General features: G+C 47.6%; 1 protein-coding gene across 1 annotated transcript; it reads left to right on the top strand.

The window, feature by feature from the left end:
* Positions 1 to 528: 528 nt before the first annotated feature.
* On the top strand, positions 529 to 22,702 carry POU2AF1 (POU class 2 homeobox associating factor 1; the record flags this gene model as incomplete). The annotated part of the gene is given in 6 exon segments (XM_079708059.1): positions 529 to 542; positions 544 to 704; positions 18,705 to 18,835; positions 19,321 to 19,363; positions 19,448 to 19,713; positions 22,388 to 22,702. Coding segments are annotated over 6 exon segments (930 nt in total).
* Positions 22,703 to 23,146: the final 444 nt, after the last annotated feature.

Consider the following 23,146-nt stretch of genomic DNA (forward strand, 5'->3'; position numbering starts at 1 on the left):
AGGGGAAGCGCTAACGTGCTTCAAGATGGAATACACAGAAAAGCAACATTCAAAGAACGAGGAGGTTGTTTAGTGAGGCTTGAAGAGTCCACAGGTGTTTCCTCCTGTGTTGAGAACCAGTGTCCCCTGGGAATCGCATTTCCCGTCGAGCAGGGCCCAGGGTGGACTGAGCGCTGCTGACACCCCGGTGGTGGAGAGGCCTGAATGGGTGCCACAGAAAACCCAGAGCTTTCCAGGGGGTCTTAGGGCCCATCGCTGCACGGAGGGGGGCACGACTGGACACACACGCTCACGGAGTTCACACTCACGCACACTTGCCCAAGCCCCGCGCACCCTGGCACCCCGTGGGGTTGCGTCCCGCGGCCCACGGCCTCCTGGGCCGGCTGGTTGTGCAGATCCAGCCGGCTGGCCGCGAGCATGGCGCATGGCGGGGTGGGCCGCCGGTGGGCCCGTGAGCGCGCGCAGGGGGGTGACGGGCGCCCCGCTGGAGAAGAGGGGCGGCGGCGGCGCCCGGGGTGGGAGGATGTGATGACGCTGTGCCCCCGCCGCGGGAACTCAGGCCTTTAAAAGCCGAGGAAACAGCCTTGAGCAGGCGGTGGCTCCACTGGAGGCAAGCACACCCGGGTCTCACATTAAAGAAGCCAAACTGTCTGCTTCAAAGAGAAAAGGCAACATCCTGTCGCAGGCCATGCTCTGGCAAAAACGTAAGTGGTTTGGCCGTGGCTGTCGGAGCCGAGTCAGCGAGGGAGGGCCTGGGCTTCGCCAGGCATCCGGGAGCCGGGGAGGTGCGGGGTGTGGTGGTGGGGGGTGACTGGCAGCGGGGTCCCGGTCCCCAGCCAGGGGAGCAGCAGGGACGAGGTAGGCGAGATGGAGCGGGGTGGAGAAACCAACCTGTCAGAGGTGATGCTGATTTTCCAGCCTGGAGGGGAACGAACTAGTGTTCCAAGGTGGGACAGCTCATCCTGTCTCCGCTGCCCGCATGAATCACTGTGGTGAAGAAAGGGCAGCTGATGATTCACAAAACACAATTTGGAGGGGAAAGCGTGGAGCTCTTTACCAGAGTGCCTTTACTTTTACAAACAGCTACTCTTTAGCCTGTGGTTCAGTTCCGTGGGCCTGTTTCTCTCTGAGTTACTGAGCTTTCTGCCAAAGGCACGATGTGTCTCTGTGACTGCATCGGGACGATGTGGAAACTTGGCTTGTCAAGCCTGTCCTCACCTGCTTTGCTGTCTTTCTCCTGCCATTCTGCTTCCCCTCTTGTGGCAAGGCTCGTGTGTCCCCACGCAGTGGGGCGCGGGTTTACCTCTAACCTTAATGTTTATCCCTGGAGTTGGATGGAACATCTGTGAACTTTAGTTTCCATATGTGGGACTGAACAGAGACTCGTATTATTAATAATTGAAATCACACAGAGATTATCAACAACATTCCTTTCTCAGAAAAACAAAGTCAACTCAATGGCCTCATGAGAGTTGAACCTTCCTGGGGCTCAGTTCTATACTTCCTCAAGAAAGAAGTAGTATCAAAAAATTTCTCTGTCTTTTTAAAGGTGCTTAGGTCTTTAAAATGCCTTTTAATGAATTCAGGTACACCCTACCTCAAGCAAACTTAATATAAGAGAAACTAGATTTACACAGAAAGATACATTAGGGAGTGTTTATTTATTTTACAAAAGATATTCTAATGGAGACCTTACAGTTCTGGAAATATGCCTTCATTGATTAAGTCATAACTTACAGTCACTTATCAGCAGTTCATTGTTTCCTTTATTTCTTGTGTAAATTCTCTGCATCTGAGCTTGTTAATGTGTAATGTGAAGGAACGATTTCAAAATTTCTCAGATTGTGAAGTCTCATCATTGTTCGATGTTGGCAAGATGCAATGTTTTCTTCAATGAAAGAAGTGAATTCTAATTTGCATTTGAGAGTTATGGAATCCTTCCAAGGTAACTAGGGATATTCTAGTATGGGTGGTGGCCACCGCTCCCAGGAGCAGGATACAGCAAGACCCTCCCCTGCGGGGGCGAAGGCAGCCGGCCCTGCGGGAGTGCATTAATGGTGGTAGGTGGGCATTAATGTCCCTACTGGGAGCTGCTGAGTGTCCATATGCCTGGACCCAGACACTTAGAGCTCGATCTGTGGATTTTATCTGAGCCCCTGGAGGGGCTTCTGCCTTTATTCCTACCTACTCAGAGAAAGTCACTTTCTTCTTTTTTTTAATCAGGTTTCTTATATGTAAAATGGGGTAAAAATGATACCCATTCCACAGAGATACCCTTAGTAAGATGAGATGCCACCGAGATGGTGTTGATTGCTCTGGTTCTGCTTCAGTGCCTGAGATATGGGTTGCTTCCTTGCACTCATGAGCTGCCATATTTCCCCCTCTTTGTTACACACTGCATTTTTTCTTCTTTAGCTCCACCTATGAGATTAACAATTTATTTTTAAAGGGGATGCTAGAGGCACGTTTCCTGCTCACTCCCTGGAAGTCACTCAGGTGCAGCAAAACTCCATCCCCAGGGAGACCACGTTGTAAATTCGTCAGTGGAAAAACTGGGGTGAACGATTCTACCTGTTCAGATGCACATAATCAAAATTCTTTTTAATTGATCTTTGGCACCTTAAAGGAAATTAGGAAAGGCCATGGGCACTGGGCCCATCCCCATACCCTAAGTGAGGCCCTTCTCTAAGGCACTGAGGGCACGTGGGTGACTAAACCCTGTGGGAAAACCAGTAAAAACAGGGCAGCATTGTCAGCCCACTTAGAATCACCTGATGGAAGGTCAGAATTTGAAATCAGGCACCAAGAGCGCTGAAAAGGCACTTTCTTTTTTCAGAAAACACCCTTGAGGCCTGAGCTGAAATGACTGTACTATGGGGTTCTGGAAAGGGTTAAGAAAACATTCACCTTGTAGATGTTGCCTCCTCCCTACCTGGCCCGTGCCCCTGTTTGTGGACTAAATGTGAACATGGGCTTTGGTTCAGATCAGCTCAGAACTGTGGGCACACAGAGGTAGGAATCTTCAAGTCACAGCCATGAATTTGAGATTTGCTTGACCAGCCAGTTGGACAAAGTCATGCTCCCTGCAGATCCACCCACTGCCACCACACCTCCCCCCACCCCCTGCCCCCGCCAAGGTTCTGCACTTGGTCCAGCAGATGCCACGTAGATGTGAAGAACTCACATCAACCCCAGCAAGAAGCCCTTGTTAAGGCCAACTAGTAACGGTGCCGTAGAAATAGCAGGCACGATGGAGTGAGACAGGCCTGGGTTTGAAAGTTGGCTCTGCAGCTTAATTATTTAACCTTTTCCCATTCTTACAAATCTGGAAAATGGGGGATCTAATGCCTGCCTTACAAGGTTTTTGTCAGAACTAAAGTAGAGAATGGGGAAAGTGTCATCATGTCTCCTGAGAATTAATGACAGTGGTAAGAGAGCACCTTCCCTCCTGGGACACCTTTTGTGGGCCCATCTCGAGTGATTAGGGCTATGCCAAATCCTTTCTAATCATTTCCCACACTTTGATTAGCATAGTTAAAAAGGCACAGCAAAATATTTTTGAACAATAGGACCTTACATACAGTTTTCCAAGGGTCTAAATCAGAGGTCTGCCAACTATGGCCTGAGTGCCAAATCAGTCCCACTGCCTGTTTTCATAAATAAAAATTGATTTGGACGTGGCCATGTCTATTCATTTACATATTGTCTAGGGCTGCTTCTGCTACAATGGAAGAATTGAGTAGGTGCCACAGAGACCATATGGCCTCTGCAAACAATATTACTATCTGGCCCTTTCCAGACAAGGTTTGCCAACCTCTGGTTTAAGATGATTTGGGTAGTACTTAGGATGTTTATTTCCCTAAGTTACTGGGTATCATGGGCTTGCACAATGCCAGCACCAATGGGAGACAAACCTTGCAGTCAACTGATTACATGATTTGCCCAATGCCGAAATTTGACTTGGTTGACTTCTTCCTTAAAAGCAGTGGAAGTGTGTATAATAAACTCAACACCACATGTTAGAAAATGAATGAATTGAACAACTGCTTTTTATTGTTATTTATGTTAGAGAAAGATCTACATGATAACAGAAGGCCTGCTTGACTGATTTTCTTTGAATCGACTGCTTGTCTTGATGCCCCATAGACTTGGTCTTGGTGTTTCTTTGCTGTAGTGCTCAAGGAGTCATCTTAAGAACAGGAAGGGCTTCCCTGGCGGCGCAGTGGTTGAGAGTCCACCTGCCGATGCAGGGGACACGGGTTTGTGCCCCGGTCTGGGAAGATCCCACATGCTGCGGAGCGGCTGGGCCCGTGAGCCATGGCCGCTGAGCCTGCGCGTCCGGAGCCTGCGCTTCCGGAGCCTGTGCTCCGCAACGGGAGAGGCCACAACAGTGAGAGGCCTGTGTACTGCAAAAAAAAAAAAAAAAAAAAGAACAGGAAATACTTATTATCAAATTATTATGGCATGAATGTTTACTTTCAGACAACTTGAACGGAGCAGAGTTTCACCAAATAGATAAATTAAGGTCTCAAAATTCTCATTGACATAGAACTCTATACTTTCTCCAAGCTTCCACTAAATAGCCAACTTTTTGAGGACAGTTAAAAGTTCAGTTAAAGATAAGAAAAACTTGTAATATACATATAATTTTTGGAACTCTATCTCCTGCATAAATTCAGATGAACTTACAACAAGAAGTAATTTCGGTCTGTTGACTGCTTCTAATATTTCTAGTCTGTGTTATAACCTTTGCTTACTTAATAAGCCTAATAAACACCTTTACTTCTTACCGAGTTTATCTGTTGATGCAGTGGTTCTTGTTGATTAGGACAATTAGGATCCAAAAGATATTCACGAATTCACGTGCACAGGGGAAGGTGAAATAAGTGACACACATCTACTAAGCACACAGATTAATCAGTAAAAGAGCTGATGATTTTCAACGTGGACACTTTACTTCTTCTCCCTATATTAACTAAATGAAAAACCAACCATGTCCCCCTCTACAGCCCCAAAGTTTATGAGTCAGAGGTTTTGAAAGCTCTCTTCTGATTCAAAGCTGCAAATCTGTTCTGTTGTGAGGAACAAAAAAGGGCCAGGGTTGTCCACACTTACTTTTTTTTTATTTTTTTATTTTTTTGCGGTACGCGGGCCTCTCACTGTTGTGGCCTCTCCCATTGTGGAGCACGCTTTGCTAAGACAAAGCGTTACTCTTGCAGGCAGGAAACATGTATTCTACTTTCCAACCTCTGGGTAATTAGGTGTGGGACCTTAGGCAAGCCACCTAACCACTGTGGGTCTCAAGTGCTCCAGCTGTAAAATGGGACTTCTGTTTTCCTGGCTGAGGACAAGGAGACTGGACTTGACTCAAGTCCTTTTCCACCTCGAGTTGCTGAGTCTTCATGAGTGCTTATAAAAAATAAATACATATTTTTAAATGCATCCCAGGTGATTCTAATGTGCAGTAGAGCTGAGAACTGTTGACCTGGAGGCTGAAATTGATGGCTTATAATATACTTTTGGACGTTGCACCACTATGAGCAGAACATGTTCAATCCTTTTCATAGGGATAAATATCAGCTATGGGGTGCTGAGTGCTTCCCTGGTGCCATGCAGTATACCAGATGTTCTGTTGGATCAGTTTGGATTGCATTTGGTGGTTATTGAAGAGACCAGAAAATACATGGATTTAAATAAATAAGACAGTGGAATAGTTTCTCTCACACAAAAATGTCCATAGTAGTCTGCAGGGGCTGTATGGAGGCTCTAAGTGCCAACAGTGTCTCAGGCTACTTCTGTCTTTCTGGTCTGAGGTCCTTGGCATGTGGCCTTTGTCCTCAAGTTTGCTTCATAGTTGCACTGTAGCTCCAACCATCACATCTGTGTTTCAGACAATGAAGAAGAAGAAAAGGGAAAGGCAAAAAAAATCATGCTTCTCTATCATGGTGTCTCCCCACCAACACACAACTTCTGCTGACATCTAATGGCTATTCCTATCTGCAAGGGAGAATAGTGTAATTGTTTAGCTGGGCACATTGCCAACCTTCCAAAATGTTGCGGTTGACAGTAAGGAAGGAGAAGGCAGATGTTGGGTGTGGCAACCACCCGTCTTTGCCACACTTTGAGTGTATTAACTCACTTAATCCTCATAAAAATTCCATGAGGTAGATTCTGTTTTAAGCTCTGTTTCATAGATGAGAAAACTGAAGCTTCAAGATGAGGTTAGTAACTCACCCTGAGTGCTGTCTTGCTAAGCTGTCCTGTCTCTCTACCATGGTGCCCATCTCACTCACAGGGCTTAAGAAGATGCTCTTGGTAGAAGCACAGGCCTTCCATGTTAGATAAAGGACCAGTGACAAAATGAAGTACACCAGCTGGCAGATGTCTGTTCATCCTTTGGAAACATTTTGGGTGCATGTGTTTCAGCTCGCTTAGTGAAGGAAATGAAGTTTTGGCTTTCCTGCTCTACCTCCTTCACTGGGCTCTTCAGATACTTTAGCTGAAATGGAGGGTTCAAAGGGGAGGGAAGGACCTAGCATTGCCCCAAAATAACATAGCCTGTTTGTTTTCTTGGGAGCCCTGTGTGGCAGCCTGTGCTGGGAGCCAAGGCTTTTGCCTTCTCGGCACTTCCTTCATTCTGAACTGTCTAGAGTTTGGAAGACTCAGGCTCTCCCTTCACGTGTGTGTGTGTGTGTGTGTGTGTGTGCGTGTGTGTGTGTGTGTGTGTGTAAGTGAGGTGTGGAAAGCAAGGTAGAGGGGGTTATTTTGAATTAGAGAGTGACAACTCTGTTCTTTCTCTCCCTTCAGGGTTTAAAGCTCAGCCTCTGGGGCAGGCAGATCTGAATTTGAATCCTAGATTTATGCCTCACTGGTTGTATGAAGCCAGCTTTGCCTCACTTTGCTGCCATTTCCTTGTATGTACAAGGGGAATGCAGTTTTTCATAGGGTTGTGGTAAGTGTTTACTACTGTGCTTGGCATTAAGTCAACACTCAATAGCTATTAGTTACTATTATTATGTTCCTGTTCTCGCTCACTCTACCTCTGAGGACAAAGTTTATGCAGCCAAGCCTAGATTACAGTTTGTATGGCCTCTGAGTTCTGCCTTTCTTGTGAAAGAGCAGGATGCATATTTCCAGTCTTTTAACTCATGGTGGGGTTAGTGATCAGGGCTTACATGGATGGTTAAGCTGGCCATCCTGTGACCAAACTTGGAACTTGGGCCACAATTTCCTACCAGCCTCATAAGGTGGGATGGTGGAAGGCTTGTACTGACTGGCAAACTTGTGTTTGTTTTTTAAATTCACAAGATTGGACTTGAGGTGTTGTAATCTAGCTTGAAGTATGCAAGAAATAGAACAAATGATACTGAAAACTGAAACAGCAATGTGCTGCCTCCTTTTCTTAGTAATGGTTTCATTAGTATCACTTTCTGGGAAGAGCAGGTAGCCAAAGAATTACAAACCAGAGTCATACTCAGACCAGGTGTTGGGACCAAAAAGGATTTGACCACACTTAAGAAAGATGAATTACTTTTTAATTCTCTAGAAAGAATCATAAATTTAATTGGAAGAGGAGTACAAAGATTGCTATAACCTTCCGGGACTGAGAAATGCTGGGAAGACACAAAACAAAGGAAAAAGGGAGGCAAGAGAGTTGAAGATAGAAACAAGTTTTAATGCTGGATGAAAGAAACACCAACTTAGGAAAGAAAGGTATAGAAGGAAAATCAACCATCCATTTATCATCCCATGCAAGCATCCAATAATGGAATTATTTCCAGCTAGGGAAGTCAACCAATGAAGTAAATACCTTCAGCAGGAGGGAGAGGAAAATGGAATCAGGGAAGGTGTCATGGAGCATATATATGGCTTCAGATGTGGATCCTCAAGAACAAATGGTAATCAGCCTTCTTGCTTAGATTCTGGGGAAGGAAGAGCATCTTAGGATGTAAAATATTATCACTGGGAAGAAAATCCAACTCTATCTATCTAGGCTGGTGTCTGAAACATTTTTGTCACAACACCCTTTATTCAAACCAAATCTACTGCAGACCTCTGATACAAAAGTAAAAATGGAGCACTTTTGGGGGGCTCTTGGAGCTCTGATTGCTCATTCACCCCCAGACTCCCCTGCTTCCTTCCCTTTCTTGGCAAAAAATTCCCTTTATAGGCACCTTTACTCATTCCAGAGTTTTTGATTACAGCCTGACAAACCTGACCTGGACCAGTCTTCCACTCCTTAGCAAGAACTCTGATACCTGGTCACAGATCCTTGGTTTAAATACTTCCAGGGTAAGGACCTCACTCCTAGAGAAAAGTGAGTCACTGTGAAGCATGTTGTATTCATTTCCATGAAGCTTTGAGACTGTGAAAGTCGTGTTTTCAGTCTACATAGGTATCTTGTGAATAAGGAAGGGGGTACATTCCTCAAAGATTGACCTAGTGATGTCTTTCCCAGGCTTGCTGTTCTGACTTCTTCAGTGTCCTTCACAAGGGATTTCCCCCACATCATAAGGCCATTGGTTAGTAAACCAGAGACTTAACAAAAAAGCTCCTTTTGACTGGCAGTTACATCTCACATCATGAATCAATTATTAGAGCTGCCTTCACTCATGTAGGCTGTACCCAGGCCACCATGAGCCTTGAGTCTTGGGCAGTTGGGTCTGACCCCAAATATATAGCTGATGCTGGGTCCGAAGGGTCCTTCCTCCAAGGAAGTGTTCCCTACCTGAGGGTCTCAGGAAAATTTTATTTATTTTATAAAAGTCTTTGGTCTTGGAAATCCTAAACTAGATATTGCTTAAATCAAGGAACAAACAACTGAATGTCCTCAGTTCCTAACCACGGGTTTTTCCTGTTCTAGATCATACTGGCAATTAGATTTAGGCTTTGTGTCTCAGTCTAAAGGGGGAAGGTGTATCTGTCTCCTCTGCCCCATCTCCTCATTCTGGTGCTGCCTTTCCATAGAATTTGGGTGGGAACCCTGGGTTGGTTCACTCCCTGATGTGGTCTCGTGCTCTCAGTGTAGGTCCCTTCTTCCCCCATTTTGATCCCTGTTGCTCTAGATAAAGCTGAGGCAATACCCAATATGTCAGCCAGAAGTCTGTCTTGCTCTATAGCTGATAAAACTTCCCTCTCTGACCACTGAAGAGCCCTCCCTCATCCACTGCCATGTTTGCATCCCATATGTGATATGTGCTCCTAGGTTTCTAGTCCTTTGAAGATGTACCCATGACTATGGCTTCAGTCATGGCTGCGTCCCTGTTCTTTTGGAGATACATACAGGTTCCTTGAGGGGCTACATCTTACTCTGTCTGCCACTCAAAAATCTCCAAGGTACTCTTTCCTGGAGTTGTCCTTTAAAAAGTCAGATCTGCCACAAACCTAATCCTCTGGTGGCTTTGGAAGAAAAGAGTCCTGCTCAGCTCATGGTATCTTTACGACAGGTCAGTGTCAGGATTTTGATGTCTCCTCTCCAGGCTTGCTCTGTTTGCATGTGAGGTCTTTGACCAGTCTCTCTGCAGCATCATTGGCCTCCCTGTCTCCTAAACAGGGCCGTCCTGCTGCTGGGGACATAGGCCCAAGTACCTGAGGGATGACTTCCAGGAATACAAGGAAGGCAGACAGGCTTTGCTGGAGGAAGAAGGCCTTGGGTATATTGAGGATAGAGACATTCAGTATCAGGATGCAGCAGGATGAGGGCAAGTTAGGGTCACTGTACCAAGGCTACTTCTCTGATGAGTGATAGACCACAGATTTTTGGCTGAGAACAAAGGAGAAACAGCCATCTCTTGAAAACCTATTACATGCTAGGTGTTTGGTTAATTTCATACAATCCTCATGATAACCCCATGAGATGGAGATCATTATTCTCATTTAACAAATGGAGAAACTGAGGCACACACAAGTTAAATTATTTGCCAAGGGTCACATAGTGATAAGCTATGTAGTAGGCTTTCCAAACTAGATCTGCTTCGGTTCCAAACAACGCCACACCACTTTTCAATGCCAAGGATTTTAGGGTTGCATTAGATGCTTCTTCCCTTCCTAATTAAAATAAATGCACCATTAGAAGGAGGTGGTCTCTGACTTCACTGAGAGTAATTGTAGCCTGACTCAAAAGCCCCTGCAATTATGAATCTCAGAAAGTTAGATTTGAGACTCAGCCTAGAACTTCTGAAGCCAGCTGCATTCCATCTTGGAATCTGAATTCCTAGGACTGGTCTTCCCCTAGTGGGCTAATCAGCCAAGATAGGATAAGTGAAACATCTTTGGGGTTTATCCAGGGTCCGTAGGCTGAGGAAGGATCCTGAACATCTGGGGCTCCTTTGTTACATCTTGGGCAAGTCTTCCATTCATGGTGTGGGCTGAGCCTGACCCCAGAACCATCTCCCTGCACTGGAGACAGAACAGTCGAGCCTCATGCACTCTTCTCTTTATACAGCCCCTGGAGGCTGGGGCCCCTGGCTGGCTGCTCATTCAAGCCCAACTGAATCAAGTGAGGCTTGGACTTGACATGCTACAGAAAGGCTTTCCCACCCAATTTACACTAGATTGTAGTTTACATTTTTTTTAATGTAGACCAACAAAGAAATCCCATATACATGTAAATTTAGGTTTTTATTATTAAAAACCTAATTAGGTTATTATTATTCAATCAAATAATAATAATTATCATAATAATTCAATTATGAGGCAGATGCAGCTCTGTCACCATTTGTAATTCTAGGTTTGCTTGTGCAATTATTTGATTAAATCTATATTCCCTACTAGACTAGACAGTAGACTTCATGATAGCAGGGGCATGGTTTCCTCCGCTCTGTTGACAGAATGCACTGCCAGGGGTCTCCTACTGTTGACCCCACCCTGGGACATGGTATCTGAGACGGGAGCTCTTTCTGCTCTGGTGACCCCAGTTTCTGTAAAAGGCGGGCAGATGCAGCTGGTTTCTCAGGTGGACCTATCCGCTGTCATTTCAGTCGAAAAATACCAAAAATAAAACTTTGTGGGGAATTGTGTGGGTCTCTCAGTTCTCGCCACTCCTCATGTGAGCAGACTGCTGGTAAGCTTCTCATGGACTTCTCTCTCCCTCCTCGGCTGGGAGACGCCCTCTCTTGCGGGAAGTGGCAGTCAAGGGAAACTGGATCAAACTGGATCAGACTCCCAGCCTGGAGGGAAGAGGGTTAGAACTGAGCAGGGGACCATTCAGTGGCCCACCTCCAGTGTCCCCCAGAGAAATAAATGGGATTTGCCGGGGCAGAGAGGAGGCAGGATGTGAGGCAGAAGCGGACTGCACTTGGAATCAGAGGTCCTGGGTTTAGTTGATGACCCTGCTGTTTACAAGCACAGTCCTCAGGCAAATCACTTAAAATCTCTGAGCATCACTTTCCTCATCAGTGAAAAGGAGGGTAAGAAGAAGACCTCCCCTGCCTATTTCAGAAGTTGTGGTGAGTCTTCACTTGAAATCATTTGTGTCAAATTCTCTGTGAGCCACAGAACATCATTCAAAGGTGAGTGTGGTGATTTCTGAGTTCCTGGGAGTTAAGATCATGACCAGGAATCACACAGACCTTTGGCAGCCATGCATTCAACATACCTGCGTCTCCACAGAAAAGAGGTCTTACACTGACACTGTCTTTGGGAGTAGGGAGCAGTATCCAGAGCCTTCTGTGCTCCTCTTGTTCTGTGGGAGGGTTGGAGGGAGGATGGATGTGTGGTGTGAGGGGTGCTGAGGGCTCTGGGGGAGGGACACCTTAGCAGCAGTGCCTGTGAGGGAAAAGTCTGAAGGCTCTGGCACTAGAGGCCTTGTGGCCGAGTCTACCCAAGGTCATGGGGTGGGACATCCAAAACTTTTGGCCTGGCCAGGTCTGGGGAAGTCCTAAGTGACTGTGGCCCTCGTTTAGCTTTCCCAGCGACCTGCCTATGGTTGATCAGTGAGCTCTGTGGGGGCTGATGGGGATATACCTCTTAGAATGGGGACACAGGGAGGGGAATGCCTACTGTTCCCTTCCTTTCTGTGACCAGACCAGAGAACATGGGCTCAGCTGCCATCTTTGAGATCTCCTGATGGAGACATCCTACTCTACGCATGAAGTTGTCAAGACTTACTCTTGATTGGCTGACCAGTAGCCTTCAAGCAACATCAAATCCTAATTCAGCTGAGGTTCCACTTTCCCACATCTTCTGTATACCTTTAAAGCCACCCTTTTTGTCCGTCTATCTTTTTCTCCTCTTCCCTGTTATGCAGATTGCTAGAATATGTGAGTGACACTTTAATATTTCCTGGCTTCAGGGTCCTCCTCAGTTCAAACATTAGTGAATAGAAAACCTAAATTTACATGTATATGGGATTTCTTTGTTGGCCTACATTAAAAAAAAAAGTAAACTACAATCTAGTGTAAATTGGGTGGGAAAGCCTTTCTGTAGCATGTCAAGTCCAATCTTTGGCCAAAGCCCAAGTTCTTTCTTCCTGTTTGGAAAAAAATCAGCCATTGTCCATGAATGCAAAGAACAAATTTTAAAACTTTGACTCAGACCTTCACCAAGAACACTTGCAGTAGTGTTTCAATTAAGGATATGAATAATCCTTCAGCTGAAAGGAGCTAAACTTTCCTGGGAGCCCTCATCTGTCTTAGGTCAAGAACACAAGCAAGCTTGTTTACATTAAAGTGAAAAGTGTCAGCAACTTTTGTGACTTTGTTTTCAGTTAGAAGCTAGGACAAGTTTGTTAGCCCTAGGCTTGAATTCCTATTGTTCAATTATTTGTTTTTGGTTTTGCTGTAAGTAACGAGAATATTATTGTATTCCTCCTTAGTGGGTCTTTTTTATTTTTTAAAATACTACTGAAGGTTCAGCGGCAAAAGTGAATCATATGTACTGTGGTTATTTGGACTGATCAATAATGTGTTATGTGTCCTTCTGGGCTAGGAAAGCTTTGTCTTTCAAAATGGCCTCGTATGGCTGCATCCTCAAGTTTCAGCTAGACAGTTGTAAATGGGAAGTGCTTTCAACGAGCTAGATTGTCAGGATGGGTGGGATGGGTTCCTCTTCCTGGTTCCCTGATGATGGAAATGTAGGCTTACCATGGATCCCATCTTAGATTCTAAACTGTAGAGCAGCAATCCTGACTGGTGTCCAACTCACTGCCTGGCCCTGGTGGCTCATGGGAAATCTGTAACAGGACAATGGCTGGGAGAAGAGTATTCTTTCAAGAATATATTGGAGGGTAATGAGGTGGGTGGACCTAGAGTCTGTCATACAGAGTGAAGTAAGTCAGAAAGAGAAAAACAAATACCATATGCTAACCCATATATATGGAATTTAAGGAAAAAAAATGTCATGAAGAACCTAGGGGTAAGACAGGAATAAAGACACAGACCTACTAGAGAATGGACTTGAGGATACGGGGAGGGGGAAGAGTAAGCTGGGACAAAGTGAGAGAGAGGCATGGACATATATACACTATGAAACAAGGTAGATAGCTAGTGGGAAGCAGCCGCATAGCACAGGGAGATCAGCTCGGTGCTTTGTGACCACGTAGAGGGGTGGGATAGGGAGGGTGGGAGGGAGGGAGATGCAAGAGGGAGGAGATATGGGAACATATGTATATGTATAACTGATTCACTTTGTTATAAAGCAGAAACTAACACACCATTGTAAAGCAATTATACTCCAATAAAGGTATAAAAAAAAAAAAAAAGAATATATTGGAGGCTGTTCTAGGTACCACCTGCCTGAAGAGGGCTCTCTTAAAGCTGCCCTGAGGAGATGCCTGGGTGTTGGCTCCACTAGGACCTACCTCCTTAGCCTAGCTTTCTCACTGTGGTGTGAACGTGGTTTGCATGGGGTCATTAAATAAACAAGTGCTGGCAGTTTTGCATATTTCCTTGGTGATGTTTATTATACCTTATCAAAGGACTGAGGGCCATGTTTATTTAAATCTGTAGAATCCTATGTTCCCGAAGCTTGGTGCAAAGCAAGCGCAGGGCCCACATGCAGCCAGACTGCTGTCTCAGGTGACCCTTCGGCTTGAATCTGTCATGGTCTGTGCTTTCCAGTGGAACAGCAGCTGCAGGACTCTTATTTTTGTGATGTGAAGCATGTCTGGGTATGCAGCAGGGGGAACTGAAATAGCCTCTGCTGACTTTTTATACCTTCAGATTTTTTCGTTGCTCATTTTGGAAAAGGGAAGCCCTCACTGGGGCCAAATTCATAGGTTTTTCTGTAAATGAGTGTTGTTTTTTTTCCCAAACAACATTGGTGACTGACTTGCCGTGGTGGAAAGGTAATATGGCTGAACTTCTCAGACTGAAAAAGGAGATTCCCAGTGAGGGTCAAGAGGCTTGTGTTTAGGTGGAAAGATTTTTCTCAGTGCTGGACACTTGGATGCCCACAGGGGACTTGAAGGGCCTTTGAACCACAGGATAAATTGTGAGAAAGCTTCAGGCTTTGAAAGCGTGCTGCATGGAGCTGCAATTCGACCGGTGCTATGAAAATCTCTGGTCAACTCTACTTTGGGAAATTGGACTTCATCTTTCTATGCTGTGTATCACTATTTTGATCTCCTGTTTTATTTTCCTTTTATTTAGTATTATTATTTGAAGAACTTATTTTAATAATCTTAAATTTTTCTTTTAAATATTTTAGTTTAGTTTTTTTATTCAGGGATCCAGAGGACCCAAGGCTAAGCAATCATGACTGCAGACAAGCTTCTTTTCCTCTTCCAAATTTGTATTTGTGGGCTCATTTCTCATGCTAGCAGCAGTAGGGAGTCCAGTGTTTACTGTGGAATTAGAAATGTTTATCGCTGCTTCACAAAGGTTGGTGTGAAAGGCACCAGCTGCAAGTTTTCACCTTGCAAATACACTTGGCCATTGGGGTCCTGTGGAAATTGTCTTGAGGCTTCAGATTTTGATATTTCATGGGCACTTTGCAAAGATACTCTCAGAAGTGCCCTCACTCTTGTCTACTCACCTGGCAGCAGTCACAGGATTCCTTGGCAGCTGGCTGGGGACTCCTGCGTGGGCAGTCAGGAGGTCCTTGGGAGCTGTAGGAGTTTCATGACTGCAGTAGGAAGAGGTGGGGACTTTGAAACTGTTCTCCATATGGTGGTTGTTCCAGGGCACACCTGTTGATACTGTGGGTTCCAAGGAAGTCCAGACATCAGAGGGTGATGACCTCTGCTCACAGCACCTCTCCAAGCCCTCTTTGTTCATTGATTCAAAAACAACAGGAGGCAGGAAGCTCTCACTTGCCAAGAAGCTGGAAGTGCCCAGCTGTCCCCTTTGCAGCCAAGTGGTCCATGTGTCCACTTCCCAGGGGGGAGTGGGATTGGAAGTCCTCTGGGCCCTTCCCCAGAAGTCTACATGCACATCAGAGGGGCATGAGCCATATACCTATCTTTGATCTGGTCTGAGATGTGTGCATGTGTGCTGGAGACTTTCTTGTCCCCCAACTGAATTAAGAGTGTGGTCACCATGCTCAGACCCCCAAATAACCCTGCCCCTTGAGTTTCTCCCAAATGCACAAGGCCTCAGGCTGCACTTTTTGCCTAAGAATAGCTGGAAACCCAACCGGAGACAAGTGTAGGTTGAGTGATACGGGTGTGAACAAAAGCTGATGTAGTTGTGGGTGACCCTGAGAATGAGTGAACAGAGTGCAGGAGGGAAGGGGCCCTTGTTCTCTGCCATGTCAGGCCATACCTGGGGTCTCTGATCACCCCTGGGCATCACCCAGCATAAGGGGAAGCGGCAAATGAACTTGTGGAGGAGTGAAGCAGCCAGAAGGAAGGTTAGAGGGATTCAAAACATGTCGTTAAGAAATAGCTGAAGGAATGGAATGTTCGTTCAGACTCTACAGATGCTGGGAAGGGATACTACTACTAATACTAATGATGATATTAGTTCACATCTTTTCAGTGCTTCCTCAGTGTAAGCTCTATTCTAAGCATTTACATGTAATTCTCAAATTATCTTACCGGGTATATACCATTATGATCCTCACTCTGTAGATGAGAAAGCTGTAAATGGATGAATTGTGAGTTTCATTAGAAGGTAATGCCAGGAAAAATGATGCTTGTCACCATGAGGCAGGTCCAGTAGGAGGAAGAGCTTTCTGACATTTGCACTCTCCAGAGGAAGGTAAACATGGGTGGAGGAAGGAGAAGGGAAATACCGTGTGTTGAACATGGACTGCATGCCGGACATGGCTTTGGGAGCTTCCCGTGTGTTATTTCACTTAATCCTCACAAGAGTCGTGTGAGACAGGAACTATTATCCCTATTTTACAGATGAGGAAACTGAGGCTTAGGGATGTAAAATAAATCAACTGAGACCTTTCCACCAGAAACTGACAGCCCAGGTATCTTGAGCTCTTAAGTCCATTGTCACTGCTGTTTAAACAAAGATGATGGTGCACAGGTGGCCTCAGGGTGCAGGTACCAGTCTGGCTCTCTCTGCTGTGCACTCCTGCTTCAGCTTGAATTTCACAAGTTGTAACTGTTTTAGTGCTTGCCTGTCCCACTAGACTGCAAGATGCGTGTGGGCAGTGGCCACATCTATCTTGCTCAGTGCTGTATTCCTAGTGCCCATCGATATTTGAAAGAATGAATGAATACCAGTAGAGATCCCTTGTTATGACAGGGGAAGTTAGAAAGAGGATGTTTCATCTCCTCTTGGGGTGTTAGAGGGAGATCAGGGATGCATTAGCAGTGGTTCTAATCCCAGCAGAGCTTCAGCATCACCTGAGGGATTTTTATAAATATAGATTCGTAAGTCCACATCAGACCCCTGGAATCAGATACTCCAGGAGCAGGGCCTGGGTATCTGTATTTTGCATTGCTCCCTGGTCGCTTCTGCTACTTGGCCAGGTTAGGAAGCCCCCATAAATGCACCTGAGTCTGGGGTTCTCTGACTCTCATGTGTTTCTGGGGCTCTTGGACAGCACTTCTCTCTTCCCCCTGCTTCTCTGCCTGGGCTTCCAGGCCAGGCCATGTGTGTGCCTGGAGCATGGATGGAGGTCTGGTGCTGGTCAGGCTTGGGGTCTTATCAGGTGGGTATTTACTGAACAAAGTTTAGTTAGGGCAGCACTGCGGATCCGGCTTTAATAGATACCCAGGCTTCCGGGCTTTTGATTCAGAGCCCAGGTCCCTGGGCCCTTATCAGTGGATGATAATGGACTCCCATGTGAGTTGTAAGGCCCAGTGCTACTTGCCTTTCTTGGCTGACCCAGGCCTGCCCTCCAAGGGCCCAAGGCCTCCGGCTGTGGGCCATCTGGGAGAGCAGATTGTCACTGCCCAGCCATGGCTGCTTTGGACTTCTACTCCTGCCAGGGAGAGCCCTGTGTTCCAGCTCATGGTTCTTTGGTTTCCTGGCATTGATGGCAAAAGGCAGATGGAACCTTCTCTCAGAGGCAAGGCTGGATACTCTCTGGCCCCTGGTCACACGGATCACCATTGGGTATTTGTCCTTGGAGACACAGAGAACCTGGGAAGCATTCACTGCAGCCCATTCTGAAGTTCCAGGGGAGGTGAAGGGAAGATGAACGGCAGCGCATTTTGAATAATCATCCAACCAATTAATCAACCAATAACTTCCTGAGCTTATTATGGACATGCTACTTGGGATGATATAGAGAGATAAGGTGGAATATTTCCCCTTGAGAAGTTTATAACCTAGCTAGGGGCATAAGAAATTTACCCTCAAAAGGATTACTGATTATTACATAGCAGACTACAAATGTATTGAATGCTTACTGTGTACCTGATTTTTTTTTTTTTTTTTTTTTTTTTTTTTTTTTTGCGGTAGGCGGGCCTCCCACTGCTGTGGCCTCTCCCCCTGCGGAGCACAGGCTCCGGAGCACAGGCTCAGTGGCCATGGCTCACGGGCCCAGCCGCTCCGCGGCATGTGGGATCCTCCCAGACCGGGGCACGAACCCGTGTCCCCTGCATCGGCAGGCGGACTCTCAACCACTGCGCCACCAGGGAAGCCCTGTGTACCTGATTTTATACTTAGCATGTATTATGCTTCCCATTTACTATGTCAGTGACTCCTTACGACACTCCTTTGATAAGAAACTGCAGGTTAAGAGGCACAGAGAGGTTTAGTAACTCGCCCAGGATCACACAGCTAGAAAGGGGCAGGTTTTGAGGCATCTGACTCAGAGTCCCTGCTCTTATGCCATCCTCTGCTGCCCCCTGTGATGAATACTAACCTGTCTGGAAGGGTTGCAGAGGTTGTAGGATGAAGCAAATTCTGTGGGCTCTGTGGTCAGCTAGGAGGCTTGCAGTAGTAGTCTTGGGTCCGGAAGAATCCAGAGGTCGAGAAAAGTGAGAGGGAATCCTGACCGTGGGAAACTGCAAGTAGAGATGAGGAGGGGAGATATTCCAGGGAGGTGGAGAGGAGTCTAGGTAGACCTTCTGGCTGGAGTCAGGCTTTCCATAGTGGTTAGTGTACCAAGAAGTTGGGAAAATGGGTTGAGATCACCCAGTGGTGCTCGGGCTTTAATCCTCTGGATGCAGGGGAGCCGTAGAAGGTTTGGGGCAGGAGGAGTGATAATACTGGGAGGAAAACCCTAGGAAGTCTCGTGTGGTCCTGCACGTTCAGGCACAACTTTGGTGAGCAGGCAGACCCTCGAGGAGAGGGGGCACATTGGGGTGGGGCCTGTCTGCGAAGGGAGACCGAGTACCAGTGATGCTTTCTTCACAGCCACAGCTCCAGAGCAAGCCCCGGCCCCACCCCGGCCGTACCAGGGCGTGCGGGTGAAGGAGCCAGTGAAGGAGCTGCTGCGGAGGAAACGTGGCCACGCCAGCAGCGGGCCGCCGGTGGCACCGACCGCGGTGAGGGGGCCGCTGTGGCCAGAGTGTGTGTGTGTGTGTGTAGGGGGCTGGGGGTGGTCAGGTGGCGGTGTACGTCCCGCTCCACGGACTACTCCTCGAGGGCACGGAGGCTGCACGTTGCCCTGGTGTGGCTGCCAGAGAATGGGCCCAGGGAGAAGTGCCTTGAAGTGGGATGAGGAATATGGGCCAGCTGGCTTGGTCCACTGAACAGCAAGTGTCTCACACGTCCTGGTGTGAGTTGAGGGCTCCCCCTGGGACATTGATGAAGCCAGTTCCCTCAGTGCACAGCCTTCTTGCTACATGGGATCACCGATCCCTCGAAAGTACAGGTGGTGATGGTTGGGACATGGGGCTTAGTTCTAACAAGGGAGGTTCTTGCGCCCCACCCGATGCCCTCCTGCCCTGGGGCCCTCTGGGCGAGCTCCCTGCAGAGGGCCAGCGGGAGGTGGCTGAACCCTGATCCCGGTCTCCCTTCTCCCCTCTAGGTGGTGCTGCCCCATCAGCCCCTGGCGACCTACACCACAGTAGGTAAGAGCTCCCCACAGCCCTGGCCTCCTCCCGGCCCCTCATCTGGGAGACACCTGCAGCTCTGTAACTTCCTCCTTCCCACAGGTCCTTCCTGCCTTGACATGGAGGTCTCTGCTTCCACAGTGACGGAGGAAGGGGCCCTGTGTGCCGGCTGGCTCTCCCAGCCCGCCCCGGCCACCCTCCAGCCCCTGGCCCCATGGGCACCCTATACGGAGTATGTGTCCCATGAGGCTGTCAGCTGCCCCTATTCAGCTGACATGTATGTGCAGCCCGTGTGCCCCAGCTACACGGTTGTGGGACCCTCCTCAGTGCTGACCTACGCCTCCCAGCCACTCATCACCAACGTCACGGTACGTCACACAAAGGCCTTGCTATACCCACCCATGCTGAGGGCACCCTTTTAGAACCGGGGCTGACTTCCAGACCCCTGACCTTCCTTGCTGTGGATTCCCAGGATGATCCCATCATCTAAGCCCACCGCATCCTCCAGGAAGGCCTACTTTCATTCCCAATGACTTCAAATGTCTTTCATAGAAAAGGCTTATGACCTCCTTTGCCATGCTTTGTTGTCCTCGGGGTTGGCACGTCCTCCTGCCTCTCTGTCCTAAGTCTCCCCTGCTGCCCCATATGCAGTGAGTCTCGGTAATGAGTCTAAAGTTTTATTGAATGGTGATACTTGTGTGGGGTCTCTTGCCAGAGCCAGCCTCTCCTTCCTACTCAGATTATTTAGGGGGTGATCGTTCACCCAATAATGGGATTTACTAGAACATTTTTAGGCTGAGCAACAGGTGACACAATTTTTGAGAAAACTGTACTTTTGATGGAGTCAGACCCACCTGCAGGGTAATTTTTTGAGTTCCACCTCTAGTGTCAGATTGCCTGGGTTCAAATCTCTGCCCCTTCACTCACTAGCTGTGTGATCCTGAGCTTGGTGACTTAATGCTCTGAGTCTCAGTGTCCTCATCTGTAAAATGGGTTGATGTCAGGATCAACGACATGATGCATGTAGAGGGCTTAGAACACTTCCTGGGCTCAGCATAGTTCCTAGCATACAGAAATCACCCGATAGATGCTAGTTATTATGATCGTCGCCAAGTTGGCCAACAACACTAACCAAGGGCCGTCTTCAAGTGCCGGATGGGAAAGGAAGTGCTTGCTCCCTCAGGAATGGAGGAAGGAAGAGAAACAGTTTTATGTGAATGATGCCTGTTTGACCAAAGGAATGGGAATCCTCCAAGTGTTCAGAGGAGAAAAGACCTGTGGTTACAGCTACATCCAGCTCCAGTCCAAGGAAAACTGTGGGAGGTAGAACGGGGGCCTCATGAGTCACTGCAGAACCACCCTTGATGATGGAACTTGCTTTGGTTCCCCAAATCCTCTCTGTTTACCTCAAGGTCCAGTGTCACCCTGATGCTCTTGCCCCTCAAGCACCATCCAGGTACAGGCTGCAGGAGCCCTCCCACTCCATGCCCACCTGGCTACTCAGCAAACCAGTTGTGGGGCCTGAATGATGGTGGATGGGAAGGAGCTAATTCAACACTTCTCCCAGGCAGCTCGTTTCCATAACAGAGGCCTGGGGTGGGGGTGGGGAGTGGTAGACACAATGGTTTCCCAACCATTTCAGGACCAAGCATTCCTTTCATTATTTATCCTTGCATCAATCTCACCTCTTGCTTTGAAAGGTTGTGTAACAAACACACTATATTTATTAAGAAATAATTTATTTGTTTTGCCATTTTGTAAATTAACTCATCAAAGCTGGTTAGAGCTGCCAATCAGCACTCCAGATCAGCAGGAGATAAGACCTGTTATGATGACTGGTTGATGTAATTCTATCCCTGAGCCAAGAAACCTGCATTCGCAGTTGACCTGCGCAGGTTTATGACTCAAAACTGTAGGATATCTGTTTGGATTTTTGAAATACTAGAAATAACAAGGCTTTGCTGGGAGGCTGGAAGTCCTCTGAGACCCTTTCCAGCTCTACCATTCTATAGACAAACATCCTAAAGCCTTGCTACTCAAACTGCGGTCCCTGGACTTAGCTGCACTGGTGTCACCTGGGATCCAATTAGACATGCAGTATCCAGGCCTGACCAGACCTCCTGTACCAGAATCTGCATTGCAACATGGTCCCGGGAGATTAAAATAAGCTCTTCCCTGAGTGACTCTAATAGTTTGCTCCCAAGACACAGTGGCAACTGGAGGAGCTATGACAGAGAAGGGACTGTGGTAGTGGGAGGTTTTGGCCTCTCACACACACATCTTTCCATGCAAAGACCTTCCTCCCCCACCTGCTTCCTCAGCAGTGGAAGATAGTAAGACTCCAGGCCCTGGCTTTGCAGGCTTGAGCTGGGATTCGTAGGGTGGCTGCTGTGCCGGGGAAAGATGTTGTTTACAGAGGACCTGGGAGAACGGCCCTGACCTTTGGAGGTCCCTGGGATGGCCACAGGGGGCCCAGCTAAGAGGCAGCGGAGGGTGAGGTAGTGGGAGGCTAGTGGAGCTGAGTCCAAGGGGTCCTTAAAATGCCAGAGCTGCTGTGTGGGGCCTGGACAGTCTCTGTGTTAGGGCACAGCAGTGGCTGCTTTGGGATATAGCTGTGTGACGGGCTTGTTGTTTAACATGCTGTGTTTTCATTGATTTTAAGATGCACACCTCCCCCCTCCTCACACATATTTTAATATCTCTGAAATCGGGATGCATTTTATATTCAGTGAAATCTGGAAAAGCATCTCTAATTCGCTCAGCCCTATGATGTCAGTCCTTTGTGTCATCTATTTTACAGACGCTTCAGATGGGGAAGTAGCATGAGCAAGGACACATAGCTAGTGAGTGACAGGGTAAGGGATGCGGAAGTTTGTCTGGCTTCTCCCTTGGGGAAGACCTTGAGCAGGGAGAGACGGAGACCTCTGGAGTGAGACGGCAGGAAAGGGCTGAGGTGAGGGAAACAGAGATCCCCATGGGGACCAGGGTGGGCAGTGGATACACCCCAGGGCTGCTAACCAACCAGTGTCTCCCCCATCACAGACGAGAAGTGCTGCCACACCCACAGTGGGACCCCAGCTGGAGGGCCCAGAGCACCAGGCACCTCTCACCTATTTCCCGTGGCCTCAGCCCCTGTCCACGCTGCCCACCTCCACCCTACAGTACCAGCCTCCAGCCCCAGCCCTGCCGGGGCCCCAGTTTGTCCAGCTCCCTATCTCTATCCCGGAGCCAGTCCTTCAGGACGTGGAAGACCCCAGGAGAGCCATCAGTTCCCTGACCATCGACAAGCTGCTTTTGGAGGAAGAGGAGAGCGATACCTATGCCCTCAACCACACGCTTTCCGTGGAAGGCTTTTAGGGCTGGCTCCCCCCCGAGCATCCTGTCCCCTGAAACTGGGATTTGAAAATGAGCCTGGGATTGAGCCTCAGATTCATATCTGTTTGGAGTTTCATAACTACAAACTACAGTTTCTACCCCAAACTAGAATTGTAAACCAGACTTCCTTCCTCCCTCCCTCTCTCCCTCCCTTCCTCCCTTCGTCTCTTTCTTACTCTCCCTTTCTTATTTCTTTTTCCATTTCTGTTTCCTTTTGGGAAGGAATTATAGGGATTCTAAAGATAATATTTGATGCCAAGTGTTGCCTAATCTGTGGCCCAGGGTTTTCATTTCTGCCACGTTTCCTTCCTGGAGAAGGCCCCTCTCTCCAATGCCCACTGCTTCATGGGAGCAGCAGCCCTGCTGAGCCGTCTTCAGGCAGTGATGCCCTGTGCTCTGTCATTTTGAGATGGATGGGGTGCCCTG

Source organism: Hyperoodon ampullatus (genome assembly GCF_949752795.1).
Source record: "Hyperoodon ampullatus genome assembly, chromosome: 7".
Classification (NCBI taxonomy): Eukaryota; Metazoa; Chordata; class Mammalia; order Artiodactyla; family Ziphiidae; genus Hyperoodon; species Hyperoodon ampullatus.